The sequence below is a fragment of the Centropristis striata genome, chromosome 5 (genome assembly GCF_030273125.1).
Source record: "Centropristis striata isolate RG_2023a ecotype Rhode Island chromosome 5, C.striata_1.0, whole genome shotgun sequence".
NCBI lineage: Eukaryota > Metazoa > Chordata > Actinopteri > Perciformes > Serranidae > Centropristis > Centropristis striata.
In genome coordinates, this window is record NC_081521.1 from 41,319,574 (window position 1) to 41,343,344 (window position 23,771).

Consider the following 23,771-nt stretch of genomic DNA (forward strand, 5'->3'; position numbering starts at 1 on the left):
ACTGTACTGCTAGAGAGCTAACTCTGTAGCAGTACTCTAACTCTTCTTAACGAGCCGGCCTCCGAGCGGGTCGTTAAAAAGAGAGTAAGAAGGAGTCGCTGGATTTGTCTCCAGTCACTTTCTTGAGAAATAGTAATGACGTGGGTCTAAAGCACGCTCGCCGATGAGCCGCCTTCTTCTCCGGCAGGCTATACGCTATCCACTGTACTGCTGCCCTCCCCAGTCATACCCAGATCTAACTAACTAAGGGTTTTTGGTGTTTTTTTTTTTTTTAAACATGATTAAAAAAAAAAAAAAAAAACACCAAAAAAAATCCCGAGCCGGATTTCCGGCACCGTGCCGGAGGTCTTCAAGCCCTGGCTAAATTTTCCTACACTGAGGTTTTTTAGGCGCAGTCAAGGAAATATTAATCAAATTTCTGTTGGGTTGTTTTGATAAGACATCACCAACCTAATTTTGCTAAATCATTTATTTTTTATTGTGTATCAAGGGAAAATGAATCAAGATAATTTAAATGTTTCATTAATCATATTGGGGAGTACTGGTGCAAACTTAAGAACATGTTTACTGAATTGAACATAAAAATAGACTTTATGTAAAAATATATTTTTTATAGGATATATTAGTCTTAGTCCTATTAGTGAGTCAATTATTGACATATTCATCAAATAAAATCCATGAATTCTCAATGGCAAATTCAGAATGAGCATACATTCCATGAAGTTCATCAAGTAACACATAATATATCTTTGTACAGTTTTCTATAGTCACACATTCTATACAGAATATTATATACAGAATGTACAGTAAGAAGCATTATTCCATTCAAGTTCAATCAATATTTATTTATTTATTTCAAATTGTATTTGTTCCCGATCAAAATTGGTGACATTTTAAACCTCTGAACCCCAAGTTTTTGCAATTGTTTTGGCATGGTGGGGTTCAGAGTGTAAAATGTATTGGGAGTGTGGGAGGAAACCGGAGTACCCGGAGTAAACCCACGCAGTCACCGGGAGAGAAAAGATTCTCCACAGACAGGAGGAGGAGGGTCAGCACCTCCTGCCGTGCCCATAGTGCTGCCCGGCTGAAGCTCTGTGGAGGTTGTTAGTTAAAAACCTCCACAGAGCTTCACTTGCGTCCCTCGTCGTCTTAGTCATCTTGGTCATACGGGTGGATGGTGCAGCAGGAGCCGAAGGTCTTCTTCATCCAGGAGGAGTCGACGGATGCAGTTCTTCTGCTTCTTCTGCTCCGACTTCTTCTAGGTGCTGGCGCTGTCTGTAAATGAAAGTGTTAAACACCTCAAACATCCTTCAAATGAACAGAAGACACAAGAAGAAGTGATTGTTTATGTTTCTCACCATGTGTCCTGTCCGTTTTGTCTCTGTCCGTCGTGTCTCTGTCCGTCGTGTCTGTCTTAAAGTTCAAACTCCATAATAATATTAATAATAATATCTGTTTTTACAGTGTCTTTCTATAATAAATGGTGGAGTTTTTGCAATTTTTTTTAGTCTAAAATGTATTGGGAGTGTGGGAGGAAACCGGAGTACCCGGAGAAAACCCATGTAGTCATTGTGAGAGAAAAGATTCTCCACAGACAGGAGGAGGAGGGTCAGCACCTCCTGCCGTGCCCATAGTGCTGCCCTGCTGAAGCTAACAAAAAACCTCCACAGAGCTTCACTTGTGTCCCTCTCTGTCTTAGTAGTCCTGGTCATATGGGTGGACGGTGGCGGTGCAGCAGGGGCAGAAGGTCTTCTTCATCCAGGAGAAGAGTCGAAGGATGCAGTTCTTCTTCTTCTGCTTTGACTTCTTCTGGGTCCTGGCACCGTCTGTAAAAATCAAAGTGTTAACACCTCAAACGTCCTTTAAATGAACAGAAGACTCAAGAAAAAGTGACCGTTTATGTTCCTCACCATGTGTCCTGTCCGTTTTGTCTTTGTCTGTCGTAACTCTGTCCATTGTGTCTCTGTCCGGCACTTTCACAGAGTAGGTTGTGTAAAGTCCAACCGGCAATCTAAACACACACACACACACACAGAAAGAGAGAGAGAGAGAGAGACACACACACACACACACACACAGTTATTGTATTATTCCTGTCATTATCATGACATCTCCCCCCACGTGACCTGATGTAGGTTTGTGGCTGATGGTGTTAGCTACATATAAATCATTATCCACAGCCAAACCCACAAACAACAACGCCTGTGTTCTGTCTATTAAAATTACTCCTTTTGTCAAAGGAGTCTGGTTGCTTTGAAGAAAGTGATATGTTTTTCTGGGGACAGGGCTGCAGATAAACAGATTTTAGACAACTAAAAAATGTCAATATTACTTTAAATGTTAGCTGTATTCATAATATTTTATCCTTTTTGCCTCGCGGACAGACAGCTCTTTCTGACGGGAACTGAAGCTGTTATCTATGCTTTCTTCAAACAAAAACCGCAATTTTACATCACCGGATAGACCTCAGTTAATTTCTTTATGGTATTGTGTGACTATGAGATCGGACCTAACATGATGTCCAAAGCAAGGCATTCTGTGCTGTGATTAGTTTTGCTACCTAGACATGTTTCTGCTCTGCAAGAACTCATGCAGCCACATTGATCACTTCTGTTGTTGGATATTTGTGAAATAACACAGAAAAAGTGTTCACATCTTCTGGAAGACATCATAAACTTCTGTCTGCAGGCAGGTTGAGTGTCTTACCTGTCTGCTCTTTCCTCGTCATCCAGCTGCAGCGTGTTCTCGGCTGCAGCAGGCGAAACCAGGATCACACCTGGTGGAATGTCTGTGGGAGATGTTGTCATGGCCGTCATGTCTGTAGTCCCCGTGTCAGTCACTGTCACACAGTAAGTCTTGTGCAATCTAAACAAACACACACACAGAAAGAGAAAGAGACACACACACAGTTAGTGTATTATTCTTGTCATTTTCATGGAAACTTACACCCACGTGACCTGATGTAGGTTTGTGGATGATGATGTTAGCTACATATAAATCATTATCCACAGCCAAACCCACAAACAACGACTCCTGTGTTCTGTCTGCTAAAATTACTGCTTATGTCAAAGGAGTCTGGTTGCTTTGAAGAAAGTGATATGTTTTTCTGGGGACAGGGCTGCAGATAAACAGATTTTAGCCACCTAAAAAGTATCAATATTAGTTTAAATGTTAGCTGCGGTCAGACAGCTCTTTCTGACGGGAACTGAAGCTGTTATCTATGCTTTCTTCAAACACCAGACTCCATTGACAAAAACAGCAGTTTTACATCACCGGATAGAGCCCAGTTAATTAGGGCCTCAGGGCAATCGCACCGAGCACTGGTCCCATACAGCAATATCTGCAGGGACCAGTGCTGCACTACTGTTATACTGTGGATTTCTTCTTCTTCCTCTTCCGGACGCTTTTCGTCCTGCTACTAGTCCTACAACTTAAAGAGTTGCAGGACAAATTATATATCAAAACTTGCGGTTTGATCGGGCTCGGTGTGCTATTACTTTTCTCTACAGACTAAGAATTTTTCGCGATGTAAGTCGCGAAAAACTGCTCAAAATTTTGCATTGAAATGAATGGGACGGCCGACAAAAAATGAGGGAAAAAGAACAATAATTGGAGATTTTTAAACGTCTACTTCTCCGGCATAATTTCACCTAGAGACTCCATTTAAACTTTAAACAGTAGGCACAAGTCTTGTGTATCGGTGTATAAATCCATGTTTCGATAGGTCATACAGTTTTTTTATCAATCCCTGTTCAATGACCATGATCATTTTTGCAGAAATTCTGAGATTATAATGGGTGCGTATTGCACGGAATGTTCGTGTCAGAGTGTGTGACATCATCACCAGAGTGTAGAGGGAGAGAAAAAACTGTCAAAAAATAAATTTGAAAACTGCGCTCCAGGCCGCAAATTCCACTCTACAGAAATAATTTATGCATAGAAATGTAGGAAAATTTGTCTTCTCACTCACAATCCTCTGGTAAAGCTGTCAGAGTTATAGTTTGGGCGTACGATGCAGAGATGCGCCACCAAAACCACCAACAGCCTCATTGGCTCCCATATTAAAAACGCAGGAAGATTTCGGAATAAGGGAAATCGAACAGTTTCTTTAGATCGCTCTAACAAAGCCATTTTTTCATTTTTCTTAAAAAAAAAACATATGTAGACGTTCTCGAAGAACTCAGGACGCTGAAGTCGGATCAGTGATAGGTATTATGGTTTTGCCAAAAATGCTTTCTGTTCGAGGCCAGAAATTCCAGTCCACCTCTGGAGCTCTGTTCACCTCTGGCTGCTGTCACTGGCAGGTGTCAGTTAATTCTGTTGATTGCTTTGATCTTTGATGTGAATACAGTTACAGATACACACACACACGTGCGTAAGTGCTCACACTCCTCACACATGCATACACATGCTTCAAACACACACGCACACACACACACACACACACACACACACACACACACACACACAGGTAACTTTATGTGATTTTAATTACACACACACACATAACTTCATACGATTTTCGCTACACACACACACAGACACGTAACTTTATGCGATTTTTGCCACACACGCACACACACATTTTGAGGTTAAAGGGCATAGTTTGAAATCTCTGAAGAGTCTCATCATAGTGTACACACACCGGCAGTAGCCCCCGTGGCCCTTTCAAAATTTCCCCAGAGGAAATTTTCTAGTTTCTTTATGGTATTGTGTGACTATGAGATCGGACCTAACATGATGTCCACAGAAAGGCAAATGTTCACATCTTCTGGAAGACATCATAAACTCCTGTCTGCAGGCAGGTTGAGTGTCTTACCTGTCTGCTCTCTCCTCGTCATCCAGCTGCAGCGTGTTCTCGGCTGCAGCAGGCGAAACCAGGATCACACCTGGTGGAATGTCTGTGGGAGATGTTGTCATGGCCGTCATGTCTGTAGTCCCGGTGTCAGTCACTGTCACACAGTAAGTCTTGTGCAATCTAAACAAACACACACACAGAAAGAGAAAGAGACACACACAGTTAGTGTATTATTCTTGTCATTTTCATGGAAACTTACACCCACGTGACCTGATGTAGGTTTGTGGATGATGATGTTAGCTACATATAAATCATTATCCACAGCCAAACCCACAAACAACGACTCCTGTGTTCTGTCTGCTAAAATTACTGCTTTTGTCAAAGGAGTCCAGTGACTTGGAAGACAGTAATATATCACTATATCCACCAGTCAGGGTGGATTAATAGGAGGCTCCTCACTTACTCACAAACAAACACGGAGTTAGGGTATTGTCCCTGTTGCTGTCGTGACCTCTTTAAAGAAACACCTTTTTTTCTGAGAGAAGATAATCTTACCTGATGTCCTCCTCAAGTAGTATCTCACCTGGTCCGTCCTGCAGCAGCCTGTTTTCAGCTGCTGCAGGACGGACCAGGATCACACCTGCTGGAATGTTTTCCTTAAGGGTACCACCTGCTGGAATGTTTTCCTTAAGGATACCACCTGCTGGAATGTTCTCCTTAAGGGTACCACCTGCTGGAATGTCCTGCTTAAGAATACCACCTGCTGGAATGTCCTTCTTTGGGAGTATCCCACCTGGTCCGTCCTGCAGCAGCCTGTTTTCAGCTGCTGCAGGACGGACCAGGATCACACCTGCTGGAATGTTCTCCTTAAGGGTACCACCTGCTGGAATGTTCTCCTTAAGGGTACCACCTGCTGGAACCTCTGTTTGATCCTGTGTGGTTCTCTGTGTCTTCCAGGTGAACCTCTTCTTGATTCTGGGTTGGGAACAGGAAACAGGACTTTAATGACACTACAGGTGAATAGAGTCATTTTTTAACTTATATATATATATATATATGACCATAAAGAAACAGTGCCTGAAAAAACAATGTTTTTGCTTGCACTATCTCACCCTAATGCACCATAACCCAATCAGTCACTAAATTGTGTCAAACACACACACACACTTACAGGTGGCTGTATATTCCTCTGGTGATAAACGGATGAGTGAGTATTTGGCTGGGAGTGATCCTCTTGGCCTCGTCCAGGCTCAGCATGGCCTCTAGTAGGTCGACGGCCCATCCTGTCCGCAGGGCCTCGCACTTGTCAATACTCTCCAGATGCGCCTGGTTCAAGAAACAAACTCTCAGTTAAGTCATCCAAATGAGTTATGAAAAAAAACAAAACGATAAAAAGCAGCAGCTGCTTCACACTCACCCTCCTGAGGGTGTCCAGACTGAAGCGCACCTTTGGCTGGTACTGTGGATGAGAGTTTGCGTGTCCCTGCCAATACTCCTGATGGGTCTGAAAGAAGATAGTCAGCATGAATATTCCTCTAAAAGATTGATAAATCTTGAGACGTGTCGACATGCTAAGGAGAGATGAAATGACTTTATTGTGGTACCTTCAGTCTCCAGGTGTTGCACTCAGACTTGGTGAAATATTTCCCAGTCTTGCGTCCCTTTTCTAGTAGATGGTCCGGTGGTACACCCAGGAGAGCAGTGATTTCATGCAGCTGGACAGAAAACATCACATCAGCACCACATGCAACAACTTTTCTCTTTTGCTCTAAATGTTCTTTACATGACTAAACATCAAACTAAATCCTGCTGTGACACTGAAAGAAAACTTAAAGCTGTGAATGAATAGTCTGTTGAGGAGAACAGGGACGGAGTGGAGTCCAGCTCCAATGGATGACTTACTGCTTCATACTCGGTGTCTGCTGAGAAGAGCTCCTTGCCGTAAAGCAGAACGGCCATCACGCAACCCAGCGACCACATGTCGATGGCCTCAGAGAACGGGAGGCCCAACATTATTTCTAGAGCCCTGAATGTGAAAGAACAGCACAATGAAGGACGTGGCCACATTTCAAGGATCCAAACTAACGGAGCAGACGGTGTGCAGACTGACAGCTCGCTCTCTTCTGATGATAACTCAGTCTTACCTGTAAGGAACCACCTGCATGGTCGTCCCCTGCTTGGCCTTTGACCGGTGCATGGTCAGGCCGAAGTCGATTAGTTTGACCCCGAAAGGTCGTTTCGTGTGATCCACCATCATTATGTTGTCGAGTTTCAAGTCAGTGTGAATCAGCCCGATGCCCTTTAGAGCGTCAAACGCCGTGGCGAGCTGTGAGGACAAAAAGGACGCGTGTCAGAGGAAGTACGATGGTTTAAAGTGTTCTTATCATAAATTATATTTATTTATCTATATTATATAAGCCCTGCGATGGTCCGGGGACCAGTCCAGGGTGTAACCCGCCTCTCGCCCAATGTCAGCTGGGATCGGCTCCAGCCCTCCGCAACCGGAGTGCGGATAAGCAGATAAGGTTAATGAATGAATGAAAATTAGAAATATAAGAAAGAAATATTTTTTCAGAAATAACACAAAATGTCTACAGATACATAACAAAGAATTAAAACAACCAAATAGTTAAAAAATAATAAATAAATAGTCAAATAATAATCATGCACTGTTATTCTTATGCAGCAGCTATTTTGAGAAACATTGCATTATCTCTGTGTATTTCAGATATTGATATATTATAGTTTATTTCAGAGTTTGTGTGTGTTCTTACCTGCTGGATAATAAAACTGACATCACTCAGCTGCATGGGGAGACATTTTCCCGTTCGGATGAAGTCCTCCAAGCTGATGTCGAGAGACTCGAACACCATGGCCTTCCCAACACTGGTATCAAACCAGCCTAAGAACTGGATGATGTTGGACTGGTCCAGTTTCTGGCACATTAACTTTTCCATTGTGGAAACCTGCAGACACACACAGAGAGAGGTGAGGATTTCTGTTCTGGGAAATGATTAATAACCTTGACTTCACTACATTTATCTGAGAGCTTTGGTCTCAAGTTACAAATTAAGACTTTTGCATGTCAAAATCAAGTTATCATTTGACAGTTTCAGTCATTTTTCATGCAAAGATATAATTGGATAATTTTTATTCAGTTTTTTGTTAATTTGATAACTTTACCCATGAGATGGTAAAGTAATTGAAATTAGCCTCCATCATCAATAATTATAATTACACAATTGAATTTATATTATTCTAAAATGAGTCGTTCTCCATTATGAGTACTCTTATTTTCTGTGCTTCAAGTTTATTTATGCAGGTTATATCTACAGTCTCATATTACTATAACTGCAAAAAATTGACAAGTATACATATCTTATTTCTAGAAAAAATAACTTATAAAACATTTTATTTCAAGATATCTGAACAAGCAACTTTAAGCTTGTTCCCTTGACAGATTGTATTTATATTTATACGTTTTAAAATAACAAAACACTCATTCGTTGTTTTGTTTTTTTAGCTTATATGGTATTTTCCCCAAGTAAAAACTATTAATATAATATGTAATAGCACTTCCTGACAAGACTAATTACTACTACTTATATTTCTGTAATGAGTGTCTCACCTCAGTGCTGTCTTCTTCCAGAAACTTGGGGATCTTAACAGCCACGGTCTGATTGGTGTCTTTCTTCAAACACCTCACCACTTTTCCAAAAGTGCCCGCTCCCAGAAGCTTCATGAACTTGAAGTCAGTGGGCAGCTCGTTTGCATCACGGGCAGAAGAAGAAAATGATAACTCGAAACTACTTTCTGCCATTTTTCTTTGTTGATCACTTTCTAACTAAGCTGAAAAAAAAGAGAAGAAACAGGTGGTAATGTGAGCTACAGAGAGAGAAAGAAAGGAAGAATACTTACTTGTTTAAGTTGTTCTGATAATAATCTATACTAATATTATATAACACTAGAGGTGTTGTCAGTTCAGCCGATGTCCGTCTAATGAAGATATTCTACAGATGTTGTTGATTTTTAAACATGGTATGAAGAGTTCTAGAATTCTTTATGAGTTCTTCAGTTCTACAGGGAACATTCTAAACACACATGCACACACACTAAATCAGATGTTTTCAATAAAAACTGTGAAAAATATGACATTAATTATCAAAATACTTTTCCACAGAACAGCCAGAATGTGTCATTTAAAGTTTAAGGATATTATTCAGAGATACAGTTTGTTTTTTCCACTTTCTCAGACTCACAATCTAATAAATCCTCCTTTAAGTTTATTTTGTTGTTCATACTTTTGTAATATTACTTATATTTATATTTTGAGTTATATTTGAATGCAGGACTTTTACTTGTAACAGAGTGTTTCTACAGTTTTACTGCAAACAGCGAAACTCTTACCAAGTGTATTTGTCTTATATCTTGTCAAAATAACAACTGAAAAAGTGAATTTTCACATGTTCCTGTGGCAGATTCATTACAAATTTAAAATTCATTTTAGGTAAAAACACACTATGTCCATTGTTTTTAACATATATTTATAGTGACATTTTTCTCCAGTAACAGCTAACTCATAGTGAGTTAAAAATCAATTTTTTAAAGGAATAAACCGGTCTTTGAATTAAAAAAAGGCTATTTAAAAACTCAAAAACTAAAATCTCCATGAGGAAAACTACTGCGATGTTTTTGTCCTGACATTGTTTTTCGGTCTCAAACCAAGCCACTGTTTGTTTGACATATCTAGCCTACTAGTACGACATTTTGCATTCATGTTCATTGCATATAAAAGTCCTGACATTAAAAAAATAATAATTTATTGTTAAACAGCACTATAAATGTCACAATTTTAATATATGCTGTGGAGATGCAGAGAAAAAGGCAAATTTGTATTTCTGAAAATGTGTGTAGTTTTTATTTTATTTTGAATTAAGAAACATAAACATAAATGCCCAATGTAACATATATATGTCACATCACAGATCTTTGACATTTAGGGGTAGATAAATGTGTTCTATGTGGTATGCCTCCCATAATTTTCCTTTAAGGATTACTTGGTCTGGGTTCTTATGGGTTAAGCAGGTAAAACTTGGAAAATATGGACTGGGATGACCAAGTGGCTGCAGCAAACCCAACAAATGTAGGGTCACAATGGTTGTGGTTGAAATGTGATTATTACATTATTATGTATTTCTTGTGAAAGAGACCAGGTTTACATGTATTTTCAGTTTATACTTTTGAAAGTTGTAATTATGCACTTCCGCCACAAGGGGGAGTATCGTTTGAGTCAGCGCTGGTTGTACCAACGGCCGCGGCTTCCGTCCCTCAGACAGAGGACAGCCTGCTGAACCAACACAACTAATGAGTCCTTTCTCTCCTTTCCCTGAATCTATAGAGGTTAGTAATCGGTGTTTTACACCAAAATATGTTTCAAAGCACTTTAAAACTATTTGGAACACTATCTGAGAAAGTTTGAGGAAGAAAATTAGTATTTTATTTGGGTTAGAAACTCCTGTACACTGCAGCAGAGTTTTCCATGTAAACGAAGTCACAAGATGGCGGCCGTGATGTCGTATTTTTATTTATTTCTACTGCAGCTCCTTGACATTTGTGCTATAATAGATAAAAGTGTGTATTTGTAATGTAAGAATGTATTTTTTTATTAAGTTTGTTAAACTGTGATGTAGGATAAAAAGAAAAGCAAGTTAAAATGCTTAACAACAGCTAGTAAATGTCATAAAACACATTAAGATTACAACAATGTTGGTAATAGTCAGTGCTGTGTGACTTAAAAACCGATTTGTAAATTCGTGAGATATAATATCAGATCTCAGTTGTTAAAAATATCCTTTTGTGTTGCAATGCGAATGGCAAATTAGTGAAATAACCAAATTGAAAAAGATGTGAAATTTGTTAAAATGAGAAGAAGACAAGAGAGTTATAGATTCTGTTAATAGACAGAGGACAGCCTGCTGAACGAACACAACTAATGAATCCTGTCTCTCCTTTTCCTGAATCTATACAGGCATATTTATCTGTTAACAGGTTACTCATGCTTGAAGCCTGCAACATAACCACCCTTATTCAGTGCGTGTCCACCAACCATAGACTGTATATAAATAATGGACGTAGTCACCGTGACGTCACCAGTTGGTTTGTGGCCCGTTGGAAGCCTCGAGTTCAACGTTACACTCATCGCCATCTTGCGTCGCCATCTTGTTTCCGATACGCGGAGCAGACCATAATTGGACTGTGGCGGAGCGCGAGGGATCTGACGACGCTGACTACATGCATCTCTACACCGGCAACCCGACTGAGAGAAGCCGCTGCTAATTCATGTTAGCATTAACTGGAGCATTAACTGGGATGTTAGCTTTAGCTAGCAAAAAAACAAAAACAAAATGTATCTTTCTTACCTCAGAAAACTGAGCAGCGACTCCTTGGAGTGTCTGTTAGTCCAACCAAACACTGAACAAGACATTTAATGAACAAAACGTTCAAATAAACTGTCATTAAGTGAAAATACAGTGAAAGGCTCAAAGTTATGAGACCAAACCGCTAAACGTCCTCTTTTCTATCTATATAACGTTATATATAACTTTATTGACACGTTGCCGTGGATACGCATTGTTCTGCTTCTCTCTTGATGACGGCTCGCCTTGTCAGTGACCTGTCAATCAAAGGTAGCCCCGCCCCAAATCATACGATTCTTTATCTTCTGTTTTCTTCTAAATGGGGCCATTATTAGAACTATTGACATCAAATTGTCTTGAAGAAGATTTTTTACTAGCGATTGAGACCATAATGTTGTCCCTGAAAATTTTTTCTGAGGTAATAAATCAAGTGAGAAGTTTTCAAATTTAGCACTGAAATGAATGGGCAGATTTCTTTTGCAGCCAAACTTAGCGCCCCCTGCTGGAATTTTCGGTGAATTGCAGGCTTTATGCACTTCCTGGTGGCCTCCATGCTCAGACACGGAGATTGCCGCCTGCCACCAACGCGAACTGCTTTACCCCCAGTCCTGGACCCCCTTGATAGCATGTTGGTGGACTTGGTGGCCCTGTTCAACGGGCCCGGCACATGCACAGCTTTGAGCGAGCAAAGAGGGGGTGAGCCCACTGCCATAGAAAGGTTGCCATCCTGCATGGGATCGGGGAGCCCATGCCCCCCTGTCTGTTGATACAGGCAGCTGCCACTGTGCTGTCGGTTCTGACAGTCACATTGTGAGCCCTCAGTCTTGGCAGGAACTATTTGAGGGCAAGAAACACAGCTCTCAACTCAGCCAGGCTCCGGACCACTGTTCGTTGACCCCACAACCTTTGTGGACTGACCAGTGGAGGGCCCTGTGGAGCCTTCAGGGGACCTCCAGTAGAACTGAGAGTCTACACTCAAAAAAATTATTAAACCAAAAATGTGGACTTTATGTAATTTAATTACATGTAAATTTTCCATGTAACTTTGTTACATACGTTGAATGTAAAAGGTCAAATTAAATGCAATGTTTTTCTTTCATTAAAAAGTAATATAGATAAATTAAATGACGTTAATGCAAATTTCTACATAAACTTAATGTGTAGATTTACTTAAAATTTACGTATTCTTTTACATAAACCTTATGAGTTCATTCAATATTACATATAAAGTTAAAGAGACTTATAAAGTCCATACGAAGTAAAGCTTATTAAGATCATAACTCATATAAAAAACCTTCCTTACTTACTACTAATAAGCAATAATTCTGAGGTAATAGAGGGAAAACTCTTAGTTAATGTCTTACTGGTTGTATAATAAGGCCGTGCAGAATAAGGCATTAATAACTACTGAATAATGACTAATTAAGAGCCAATATGTTACTTATTTGCATGATAATAAGCAACTTATTAATGTTGAATATGTGTTCCTTAAACGGTAATTTGTTGCCCCAATTTGGTGCTTAATGTTAATAAAGAAACTCATAAGGTTTATGTAAAAGTATACATAAACTTTAAGTAAATTTACACATTAAATTTATGTAATTTGCATTAACGTTATTTAATTTATTTATGTTACTTTTAAATGAAAGGAAAACATTGCATTTAATTTGACCTTTTAAATTCAACGTATGCAACAAAATTACATGGAAAATTTACATGTAATTAAATTACATAAAGTCCACATTTTTGGCTTAATTATTTTTTTGAGTGTAGCTAGGAAGGCTGAAGCTTGCTCTTCCTGCAGTCCAGGCGTAGACCCTTGACACTGCGCAAGGTGGTGGCATATTTCCCTGCCTCCAGCTGGAACTGTGAGAGCTGGAAGACATCCGCTGTTAGCCAACTAGGTCCGCGGTCAGCACGGAGTCACATAGAAACATTGGCAGGTTGAAGAAGCATGTTCCTGCCCGCTGCAAGCCGACTTTATGTCAGCGTTCAGCACAGCTGCCCACCACACGTTACGGTGTTACAGCCGCGGAACGGCTGCGCAGCCCGCGGTCGCTGTTGCTGATCGCTGTTGCTGATCGCTGCCACTCTAATCAATGAGAGCATTTCCACCGGGCCCAATGCGGAACGTTTCAGCAACGTCTCAGCTGCGGCTCTCCGCGAGCATTAGGTAGCATTTCTATTTTCTCCGCGAGTCGCTGCTAAACCAGACAGGAAGTCCGACTCAGAATCAACGCAGTTCATGCAGCCTAAAACTACTTCACATCAACATTATGTTTAGACCGTGGCACCAGATCAGCAATCAATCAATCAAAGGATCTCAGAGGATCGGCGACACGGACGACAAGAGACTGATTGTTGAAGTGGAACAGCATACAATCATTTATGACATAACACATTGTTTTACATACTCTTCTTTAGACACTTTATTTTTATTGTATTTTATTGTATTTTTATATTTTATTGCTTGAAGTATGCCTAGGTTGTTCTTTTTATTTAATTGTGTTGTTATTGTCTCTGTGTGTAATGCTGCTGCTACGCTGTAATTTCCCAGCTTGGGATAAATAAAGTATATCTATCTATCTATCTATCTATCTTTTATAAGGATAGATGGTCAGATCAACAGATCTTCCACGTCAGAGAAGCAAAGTAAGCTGTTGGTTGTTTTTGTGGTTTACTTTATACACACAGTTTATCACGGGATCTCGCGGTCTCCCGTATGTTCAGGATTATCACGTGTTCTCGTTATCTCGCGTGTATATGGCTGGCTCGCGATGCTGCCGTTCCGCAGCTGTAGCGCGCCCGGTGGAAATCCCCAGTAAGCGTCCCCAAGCAGATCAGGGTGTTACGGATGGTCAGCAAGCGAACAGAATTATTTTCCCTTTTGTACCGGCAGGTTGGAAAAGCATGTTCTTGCCCGCTGTTAGCCCACGTCTGTGCTCAGCACGGGTTCCCCACACAGCATGTTAACTCACGAAGCTGCGAGTATTACTGCTGCAACTGCATAGCTCTTCTACCCTGCTGGAGCTGGGACTGGGACAGCAAGAGATGCTGTCTCACAACCCAGAAGCATGACAGAGCCCTGCCTGCAACTTCTGCCTTCATAATGGGAGAGAGGCAGGAGGAAGCCGCCCTTTTTGTACCAGCAGGCTGTTTGACGTTTTTCTTGAATAATACAGGAATATAAATTTTGCTTAATTTGAATACAATGCAATATTATTGCCAGTGTAATTATGTTTGGTAAGAATTGAATCAACTCTCAATTTGTGTCAGAAATGGTAACAACCAAAAGGTTGGTGCAAAAAAATCTTTTAGAATGAACTTGAAATTATCATATCATAAACCCTGATAAACTTTAATATTTTTAAGTAATACGTTATTATTAACAGATTTAAGAGGAGAACATCATGACACACAGTGCTGCATCTCAAGTTAACATAAATTCTCTGCAGCTGTGTGTTGACAAACATTATTCTTAAAACATTGATCATAAACTGTTGGATTATTTTCCGTCCGCTCCATCTTGCTGCTGAACAGTTGAGCCTTCGTGACCTGATGATACGAGTATAGCTCCTGCTGCCAGTTCACCTGTTAACCTGTGCAAATTTTTTGTTGCTCTTTTTTGGAACATATAGCTGGTATCAAATTCAGAGAGAGCATACTTATTATAATAAGTATACTTAGCATAATTATTACCATCATCTTGCCAACCATCCTACCAACTGATGATGTTCTTTTCTTAACGTCTTAAGTGTCCTTGTTTCTTGTTCTGTTCTGTGTTTTTTTCTATTGTTGTTTTTATTTATGCTACCTCAGTATTTTATTCTATTGTATTTTATTGTACTTGAATACCGGACTGCTGTGACAACCGAATTTCCCTTCGGGGATGAATAAAGTAATCTATCTATATCTATCTATCAATCTATCATACATTCCATGAAGTTCATCAGGTAACACATTATGTATCTTTGTACAATTTTCTATAGTCACACATTCTATACAGAATATTATATACATCATATACAGTAAGAAGCATGAGCTGTTATTCCATCAAGTTAAATCAGTATTTATTTTCAAATTGTATTTGTTCCCGATCAAAATTGGTGACATTTTAAACCTCTGAACCCCAACGAGCCACTTTAAGATGTGTTTTTTTTCTCATTTTACATTTTACTCAATGTGACCTTGCATGTGACTACAATTTAAAATATGCATACTAACCATTTTCCAAGTGCCACAAATGTCTGAGTAAAAAAATGTTTGTTCCACATTTTCTACATATTGAACTATTCCATTTTCCCGCCTCTGTCTTCCTACGATAAACAATGTATATTTGGGTACCTCTTAAAGAAAAACGTACATTTCAATCCTACTGGTTGTAAGGTGGGATTCATATTAAATTAAAAGAGACAGGAAAAATTAAGTAATTTTAACTGAAATATCACAATTTTAAGTTTTAGTTACTTTCTCTAACACAAACTTTAGTAACCTATGATCTGTTCAAGGACAGTCGGAAAGTTCAAATTCTGACAATAATACCTGTTTTTACATTTTCTTCCTATAATAAACACTGGATATTTGGGTACCTCTTAAAGAAAAACGTACGTTTCAATCCCACCGGAGGGATGGCGGGATTCATATTTGTCATGTGACCATTTGTCTCAGCAGAATTAATTATGGCTTTTAAAAGAGACAGGAAAAATTAAGTAATTTTAACTGAAATATCACAATTTTAAGTTTTAGTTACTTTCTCTAACATAAACTAACCGGGATTCATATTTGTCACGTCTATCGTCCCATCAGAATCAATTACAGCTTTTTTATTGAGACAGTGAGAAAAAAAGTGATTTTGACTGGAATATCACAATTTTAAGTTGCTTTTTTACTTTCTCTAATGGAACTTTTTGTAACCTATGAGGACTGTTTTAAAGTTCAGCTCTATAATGTCTGTTTTTGCAGTTTCTTTCTATGATAAATGGTGGAGTTTTTGCAATTGTTTTGGCATGGTGGGGTTCAGAGTGTAAAATGTATTGGGAGTGTGGGAGGAAACCGGAGTACCCGGAGTAAACCCACGCAGTCACCGGGAGAGAAAAGATTCTCCACAGACAGGAGGAGGAGGGTCAGCACCTCCTGCCGTGCCCATAGTGCTGCCCGGCTGAAGCTCTGTAGAGGTTGTTAGTTAAAAACCTCCACAGAGCTTCACTTGCGTCCCTCGTCGTCTTAGTCATCTTGGTCATACGGGTGGATGGTGCAGCAGGAGCCGAAGGTCTTCTTCATCCAGGAGGAGTCGACGGATGCAGTTCTTCTTCTTCTTCTGCTCCGACTTCTTCTAGGTGCTGGCGCTGTCTGTAAATGAAAGTGTTAAACACCTCAAACATCCTTCAAATGAACAGAAGACACAAGAAGAAGTGATTGTTTATGTTTCTCACCATGTGTCCTGTCCGTTTTGTCTCTGTCCGTCGTGTCTGTCTTAAAGTTCAAACTCCATAATAATATTAATAATAATATCTGTTTTTACAGTGTCTTTCTATAATAAATGGTGGAGTTTTTGCAATTTTTTTTAGTCTAAAATGTATTGGGAGTGTGGGAGGAAACCGGAGTGCCCGGAGAAAACCCATGTTGTCATTGGGAGAGAAAAGATTCTCCACAGACAGGAGGAGGAGGGTCAGCACCTCCTGCCGTGCCCATAGTGCTGCCCTGCTGAAGCTCTGTGGAGGTTTTTAACAAAAAACCTCCACAGAGCTTCACTTGTGTCCCTCTCTGTCTTAGTAGTCCTGGTCATATGGGTGGACGGTGGCGGTGCAGCAGGGGCAGAAGGTCTTCTTCATCCAGGAGAAGAGTCGAAGGATGCAGTTCTTCTTCTTCTGCTCTGACTTCTTCTGGGTCCTGGCACCGTCTGTAAAAATCAAAGTGTTCACACCTCAAACGTCCTTTAAATGAACAGAAGACTCAAGAAAAAGTGACCGTTTATGTTCCTCACCATGTGTCCTGTCCGTTTTGTCTTTGTCTGTCGTAACTCTGTCCATTGTGTCTCTGTCCGGCACTTTCACAGAGTAGGTTGTGTAAAGTCCAACCGGCAATCTAAACACACACACACACACACACACACACACACACAGAAAGAGAGAGAGAGAGAGAGAGAGACACACACACACACACACACACACACACACAGTTATTGTATTATTCCTGTCATTATCATGACATCTCCCCCCACGTGACCTGATGTAGGTTTGTGGATGATGGTGTTAGCTACATATAAATCATTATCCACAGCCAAACCCACAAACAACAACGCCTGTGTTCTGTCTGTTAAAATTACTGCTTTTGTCAAAGGAGTCTGGTTGCTTTGAAGAAAGTGATATGTTTTTCTGGGGACAGGGCTGCAGATAAACAGATTTTAGACAACTAAAAAATGTCAATATTAGTTTAAATGTTAGCTGTATTCATAATATTTTATCCTTTTTGCCTCGCGGACAGACGGCTCTTTCTGACGGGAACTGAAGCTGTTATCTATGCTTTCTTCAAACAAAAACCGCAATTTTACATCACCGGATAGAGCCCAGTTAATTTCTTTATGGTATTGTGTGACTATGAGATCGGACCTAACATGATGTCCACAGCAAGGCATTCTGTGCTGTGATTAGTTTTGCTACCTAGACATGTTTCTGCTCTGCAAGAACTCATGCAGCCACATTGATCACTTCTGTTGTTGGATATTTGTGAAATAACACAGAAAAAGTGTTCACATCTTCTGGAAGACATCATAAACTCCTGTCTGCAGGCAGGTTGAGTGTCTTACCTGTCTGCTCTCTCCTCGTCATCCAGCCGCAGCGTGTTCTCGGCTGCAGCGGGCGAAACCAGGATCACACCTGGTGGAATGTCTGTGGGAGATGTTGTCATGGCCGTCATGTCTGTAGTCCCCGTGTCAGTCACTGTCACACAGTAAGTCTTGTGCAATCTAAACAAACACACACACAGAAAGAGAAAGAGACACACACAGTTAGTGTATTATTCTTGTCATTTTCATGGAAACTTACACCCACGTGACCTGATGTAGGTTTGTGGATGATGGTGTTAGCTACATATAAATCATTATCTACAGCCAAACCCACAAACAACAACGCCTGTGTTCTGTCTGTTAAAATTACAGCTTTTGTCAAAGGAGTCTGGTTGCTTTGAAGAAAGTGATATGTTTTTCTGGGGACAGGGCTGCAGATAAACAGATTTTAGACAACTAAAAAGATCAATATTAGTTTAAATGTTAGCTGTATTCATAATATTTTCTCCTTTTTACCACGCGGACAGACAGCTCTTTCTGAAGGGAACTGAAGCTGTTATCTATGCTTTCTTCAAACAAAAACCGCAATTTTACATCACCGGATAGAGCTCAGTTAATTAGGGCCTCAGGGCAATCGCACCGAGCACTACTGTTATACTGTGGATTTCTTCTTCTTCCTCTTCCGGACGCTTTTCGTCCTGCTACTAGTCCTACAACTTAAAGAGTTGCAGGACAAATTATATATCAAAACGTGCAAAATTTTGCATTGAAATGAATGGGACGGCCGACAAAAAATGAGCGAAAAAGAACAATAATTGGAGATTTTTAAATGTCTACTTCTCCGGCATAATTTCACCTAGAGACTCCATTTAAACTTTAAACAGTAGACACAAGTCTTGTGTATCGGTGTATTAATCCATGTTTCGATAGGTCATATAGTTTTTTTATCAATCCCTGTTCAATGACCATGATCATTTTTGGAGAAATTCTGAGATTATAATGGGTGTGTATTGCACGGAATGTTCGTGTCACAGTGTGTGACATCATCGCTCAGAGTGTAGAGGGAGAGGTAAAACTGTCAAAAAATAAATTTGAAAACTGCGCTCCAGGCCGCAAATTCCACTCTACAGAAATAATTTATACATAGAAATGTAGGAAAATTTGTCTTCTCACTCACAATCCTCTGGTAAAGCTGTCAGAGTTATAGTTTGGGCGTACGATGCAGAGATGCGCCACCAAAACCACCAACAGCCTCATTGGGTCCCATATTAAAAACGCAGGAAGATTTCGGAATAAGGGAAATCGAACAGTTTCTTTAGATCGCTCTAACAAAGCCATTTTTTCATTTTTCTTAAAAAAAAAACATATGTAGAGGTTCAGGAAGAACTCAGGACGCTCAAAGTGAAGTCGGATCAGTGATAGGTATTATGGTTTTGCCAAAAATGCTTTCTGTTCGAGGCCAGAAATTCCAGTCCACCTCTGGACCTCTGTTCACCTCTGGCTGCTGTCACTGGCAGGTGTCAGTTAATTCTGTTGATTGCTTTGATCTGATTGCCTTTGATCTTTGATGTGATTACAGTTACAGATACACACACACACACACACACGTGCGTAAGCGCTCACACTCCTCACACATGCATACACATGCTTCAAACACACGCGCACACACACACACACAGGTAACTTTATGTGATTTTAATTACACACACACACACACACACACACATAACTTCATACAATTTTCGCTACACACACACACACACACGTAACTTTATGCGATTTTCGCCACACACACACACATTTTGAGGTTAAAGGTCATAGTTTGAAATCTCTGAAGAGTCTCATCATAGTGTACACACACCGGCAGTAGCCCCCGTGGCCCTTTCAAAATTTCCCCAAAGGAAATTTTCTAGTTTCTTTATGGTATTGTGTGACTATGAGATCGGACCTAACATGATGTCCACAGAAAGGCAAATGTTCACATCTTCTGGAAGACATCATAAACTCCTGTCTGCAGGCAGGTTGAGTGTCTTACCTGTCTGCTCTCTCCTCCTCATCCAGCTGCAGCGTGTTCTCGGCTGCAGCGGGCGAAACCAGGATCACACCTGGTGGAATGTCTGTGGGAGATGTTGTCATGGCCGTCATGTCTGTAGTCCCCGTGTCAGTCACTGTCACACAGTAAGTCTTGTGCAATCTAAACAAACACACACACAGAAAGAGAAAGAGACACACACAGTTAGTGTATTATTCTTGTCATTTTCATGGAAACTTACACCCACGTGACCTGATGTAGGTTTGTGGATGATGGTGTTAGCTACATATAAATCATTATCCACAGCCAATCCCACAAACAACGACTCCTGTGTTCTGTCTGCTAAAATTACTGCTTTTGTCAAAGGAGTCCAGTGACTTGGAAGATAGTAATATATCACTCTATCCACCAGTCAGGGTGGATTAATAGGAGGCTCCTCACTTACTCACAAACAAACACGGAGTTAGGGTATTGTCCCTGTTGCTGTCGTGACCTCTTTAAAGAAACACCTTTTTTTCTGAGAGAAGATAATCTTACCTGATGTCCTCCTCAAGTAGTATCTCACCTGGTCCGTCCTGCAGCAGCCTGTTTTCAGCTGCTGCAGGACGCACCAGGATCACACCTGCTGGAATGTTTTCCTTAAGGGTACCACCTGCTGGAATGTCCTCCTTTGGGAGTATCCCACCTGGTCCGTCCTGCAGCAGCCTGTTTTCAGCTGCTGCAGGACGGACCAGGATCACACCTGCTGGAATGTTCTCCTTAAGAATACCACCTGCTGGAATGTTCTCCTTAAGGGTACCACCTGCTGGAATGTTCTCCTTAAGGGTACCACCTGCTGGAATGTTCTCCTTTGGGAGTATCCCACCTGGTCCGTCCTGCGGCAGCCTGTTTTCAGCTGCTGCAGGACAGACCAGGATCACACCTGCTGGAACCTCTGTTTGATCCTGTGTGGTTCTCTGTGTCTTCCAGGTGAACTTCTTCTTCTTGATTCTGGGTTGGGAACAGGAAACAGGACTTTAATGACACTACAGGTGAAGAGAGTCATTTTTTAACTTAAAGAAACAGTAAAGAAACAGTGCCTTAAGGAAACAGTGCCTGAAAGAAACAGTGCCATAAAGAAACAGTGCCTGAAAAAACAATGTTTTTGCTTGCACTATCTCACCCTAATGCACCATAACCCAATCAGTCACTAAATTGTGTCAAACACACACACACACACACACACACACACACACACACACACACACACACACTTACAGGTGGCTGTATATTCCTCTGGTGATAAACGGATGAGTGAGTATTTGGCTGGGAGTGATCCTCTTGGCCTCGTCCAGGCTCAGCATGGCCTCTAGTAGGTCGACGGCCCATCCTGTCCGCAGGGCCTCGCACTTGTCAATACTCTCCAGATGCGCCTGGTTCAAGAAACAAACTCTCAGTTAAGTCATCCAAATGATTTATGAAAAAAAACAAAACGATAAAAAGCAGCAGCTGCTTCACACTCACCCTCCTGAGTTTGTCCAGACTGAAGCGCACCTTTGGCTGGTACTGTGGATGAGAGTTTGCGTGTCCCTGCCAATACTCCTGATGGGTCTGAAAGAAGATAATCAGCATGAATATTCCTCTAAAAGATTGATAAATCTTGAGACGTGTCGACATGCTAAGGAGAGATGAAATGACTTTATTGTGGTACCTTCAGTCTCCAGGTGTTGCATTCAGACTTGGTGAAATATTTCCCAGTCTTGCGTCCCTTTTCTAGTAGATGGTCCGGTGGTACACCCAGGAGAGCAGTGATTTCATGCAGCTGGACAGAAAACATCACATCAGCACCACATGCAACAACTTTTCTCTTTTGCTCTAAATGTTCTTTACATGACTAAACATCAAACTAAATCCTGCTGTGACACTGAAAGAAAACTTAAAGCTGTGAATGAATAGTCTGTTGAGGAGAACAGGGACGGAGTGGAGTCCAGCTCCAATGGATGACTTACTGCTTCATACTCGGTGTCTGCTGAGAAGAGCTCCTTGCCGTAAAGCAGAACGGCCATCACGCAACCCAGCGACCACATGTCGATGGCCTCAGAGAACGGGAGGCCCAACATTATTTCTAGAGCCCTGAATGTGAAAGAACAGCACAATGAAGGACGTGGCCACATTTCAAGGATCCAAACTAACGGAGCAGACGGTGTGCAGACTGACAGCTCGCTCTCTTCTGATGATAACTCAGTCTTACCTGTAAGGAACCACCTGCATGGTCGTCCCCTGCTTGGCCTTTGACCGGTGCATGGTCAGGCCGAAGTCGATTAGTTTGACCCCGAAAGGTCGTTTCGTGTGATCCACCATCATTATGTTGTCGAGTTTCAAGTCAGTGTGAATCAGCCCGATGCCCTTTAGAGCGTCAAACGCCGTGGCGAGCTGTGAGGACAAAAAGGACGCGTGTCAGAGGAAGTACGATGGTTTAAAGTGTTCTTATCATAAATTATATTTATTTATCTATATTATATAAGCCCTGCGATGGACCGGGGACCAGTCCAGGGTGTAACCCGCCTCTCGCCCAATGTCAGCTGGGATCGGCTCCAGCCCTCCGCAACCGGAGTGCGGATAAGCAGATAAGGTTAATGAATGAATGAAAATTAGAAATATAAGAAAGAAATATTTTTTCAGAAATAACACAAAATGTCCACAGATACATAACAAAGAATTAAAACAACCAAATAGTTAAAAAATAATAAATAAATAGTCAAATAATAATCATGCACTGTTATTCTTATGCAGCAGCTATTTTGAGAAACATTGCATTATCTCTGTGTATTTCAGATATTGATATATTGTAGTGTATTTCAGAGTTTGTGTGTGTTCTTACCTGCTGGATAATAAAACTGACATCACTCAGCTGCATGGGGAGACATTTTCCCGTTCGGATGAAGTCCTCCAAGCTGATGTCGAGAGACTCGAACACCATGGCCTTCCCAACACTGGTATCAAACCAGCCTAAGAACTGGATGATGTTGGACTGGTCCAGTTTCTGGCACATTAACTTTTCCATTGTGGAAACCTGCAGACACACACAGAGAGAGGTGAGGATTTCTGTTCTGGGAAATGATTAATAACCTTGACTTCACTACATTTATCTGAGAGCTTTGGTCTCAAGTTAATTTAATGAGTATTCAAATGAGCATGGAATGTATAATTCCATAAGCCCACCACGCGTCACGAGCGTTGTGTTACTGGAACTTTGACGGGGCGCTAAGGCCGCCTTGGCCGTAAATTGAACATTTTTTCACAGGGCATCAAGGCCAACGTGCGGGGCAATTCCCACCCTGGTTACAGCTCATTTTAATTACTTAATATACTGCTGGGTAGTTTAATGCATAATAATACATTAACTTTTGTAGTAATTTGAACATGAAAAGTAACTTGCTATCAGATAAATGTAGAGAAATAAGGAATACAATATTTTTCTCTTGGATTTGGAGTGTAGCAGCTATAAGTACTTCAAAATTACACTAAATATTATGTCCACCAATGATCTTTAAATAGTAAGTGTTCGAGTAAACCAAACAATTAAACTTTATTAGACAAAACAAGTCAAAAGTCAAGTTGCCCATTGACAGAAAAATAATTACATTTTAGTAATGTACAGACAGAACAAGTGTGGACCATTAAAACCACAGGAAAACGCAAAGGCTTGACACCAGTCAATAAAAATTATAAAAACATTTAAGGGCTTTAAGAAAAGTAAAA

The 23,771-nt window shown here is 40.7% G+C and overlaps 2 protein-coding genes and 1 long non-coding RNA gene across 5 annotated transcripts in view; 1 reads left to right on the forward strand and 2 right to left on the reverse strand.

The window, feature by feature from the left end:
* Positions 1-898: 898 nt before the first annotated feature.
* The window catches only part of LOC131972142 (uncharacterized), a 39,701-nt gene continuing 16,828 nt past the window's right edge, over positions 899-23,771 (reverse strand). Inside the window, exons 3-8 of one of the 3 annotated variants that reach the window (XR_009394436.1) lie at positions 20,034-20,192; positions 18,020-18,178; positions 4,820-4,978; positions 1,911-2,011; positions 1,359-1,826; positions 899-1,275 (exon numbers count right to left, since the gene is read on the reverse strand). Coding sequence is in view for 2 of the 3 variants with exons in the window: in XM_059333919.1 (XP_059189902.1) it covers positions 1,696-1,826; positions 1,911-2,011; positions 4,820-4,978; positions 18,020-18,178; positions 20,034-20,192 (709 nt within the window). In the remaining variant the exon portion in view is untranslated. Of the gene's footprint in view, positions 1,276-1,322; positions 1,827-1,910; positions 2,012-4,819; positions 4,979-16,959; positions 17,114-17,197; positions 17,299-18,019; positions 18,179-20,033; positions 20,193-23,771 lie in introns of those variants that run through there. The other 2 variants (XM_059333919.1, XM_059333920.1) reach the window with 2 other exon arrangements.
* On the reverse strand, positions 7,067-9,061 carry LOC131972150 (homeodomain-interacting protein kinase 2-like). Its single transcript, XM_059333930.1, has 2 exons — positions 8,427-9,061; positions 7,067-7,764 (listed from the first exon to the last, which is right to left on the reverse strand). The coding sequence occupies exons 1-2, from the start codon at positions 8,616-8,618 to the stop codon at positions 7,477-7,479; spliced, it is 480 nt and encodes a 159-aa protein (XP_059189913.1). The 5' UTR covers positions 8,619-9,061; the 3' UTR covers positions 7,067-7,476.
* LOC131972157 (uncharacterized) lies at positions 19,934-23,089 on the forward strand. The gene is made up of 3 exons (XR_009394437.1): positions 19,934-20,176; positions 21,000-21,061; positions 22,921-23,089. It is a non-coding gene; the product is annotated as an uncharacterized LOC131972157 (long non-coding RNA).

What these genes read in the sequence shown, in the direction of transcription:
- LOC131972150 (XM_059333930.1), bottom strand. Translation starts at nt 8,618, where the DNA reads ATGGCAGAAAGTAGTTTCGAGTTATCATTTTCTTCTTCTGCCCGTGAT. An exon ending in TGGAAGAAGACAGCACTGAG is followed by an intron (nt 7,765 to 8,426) that starts GTGAGACACTCA and finishes GTGTGTCTGCAG; the next exon opens with GTTTCCACAATGGAAAAGTT.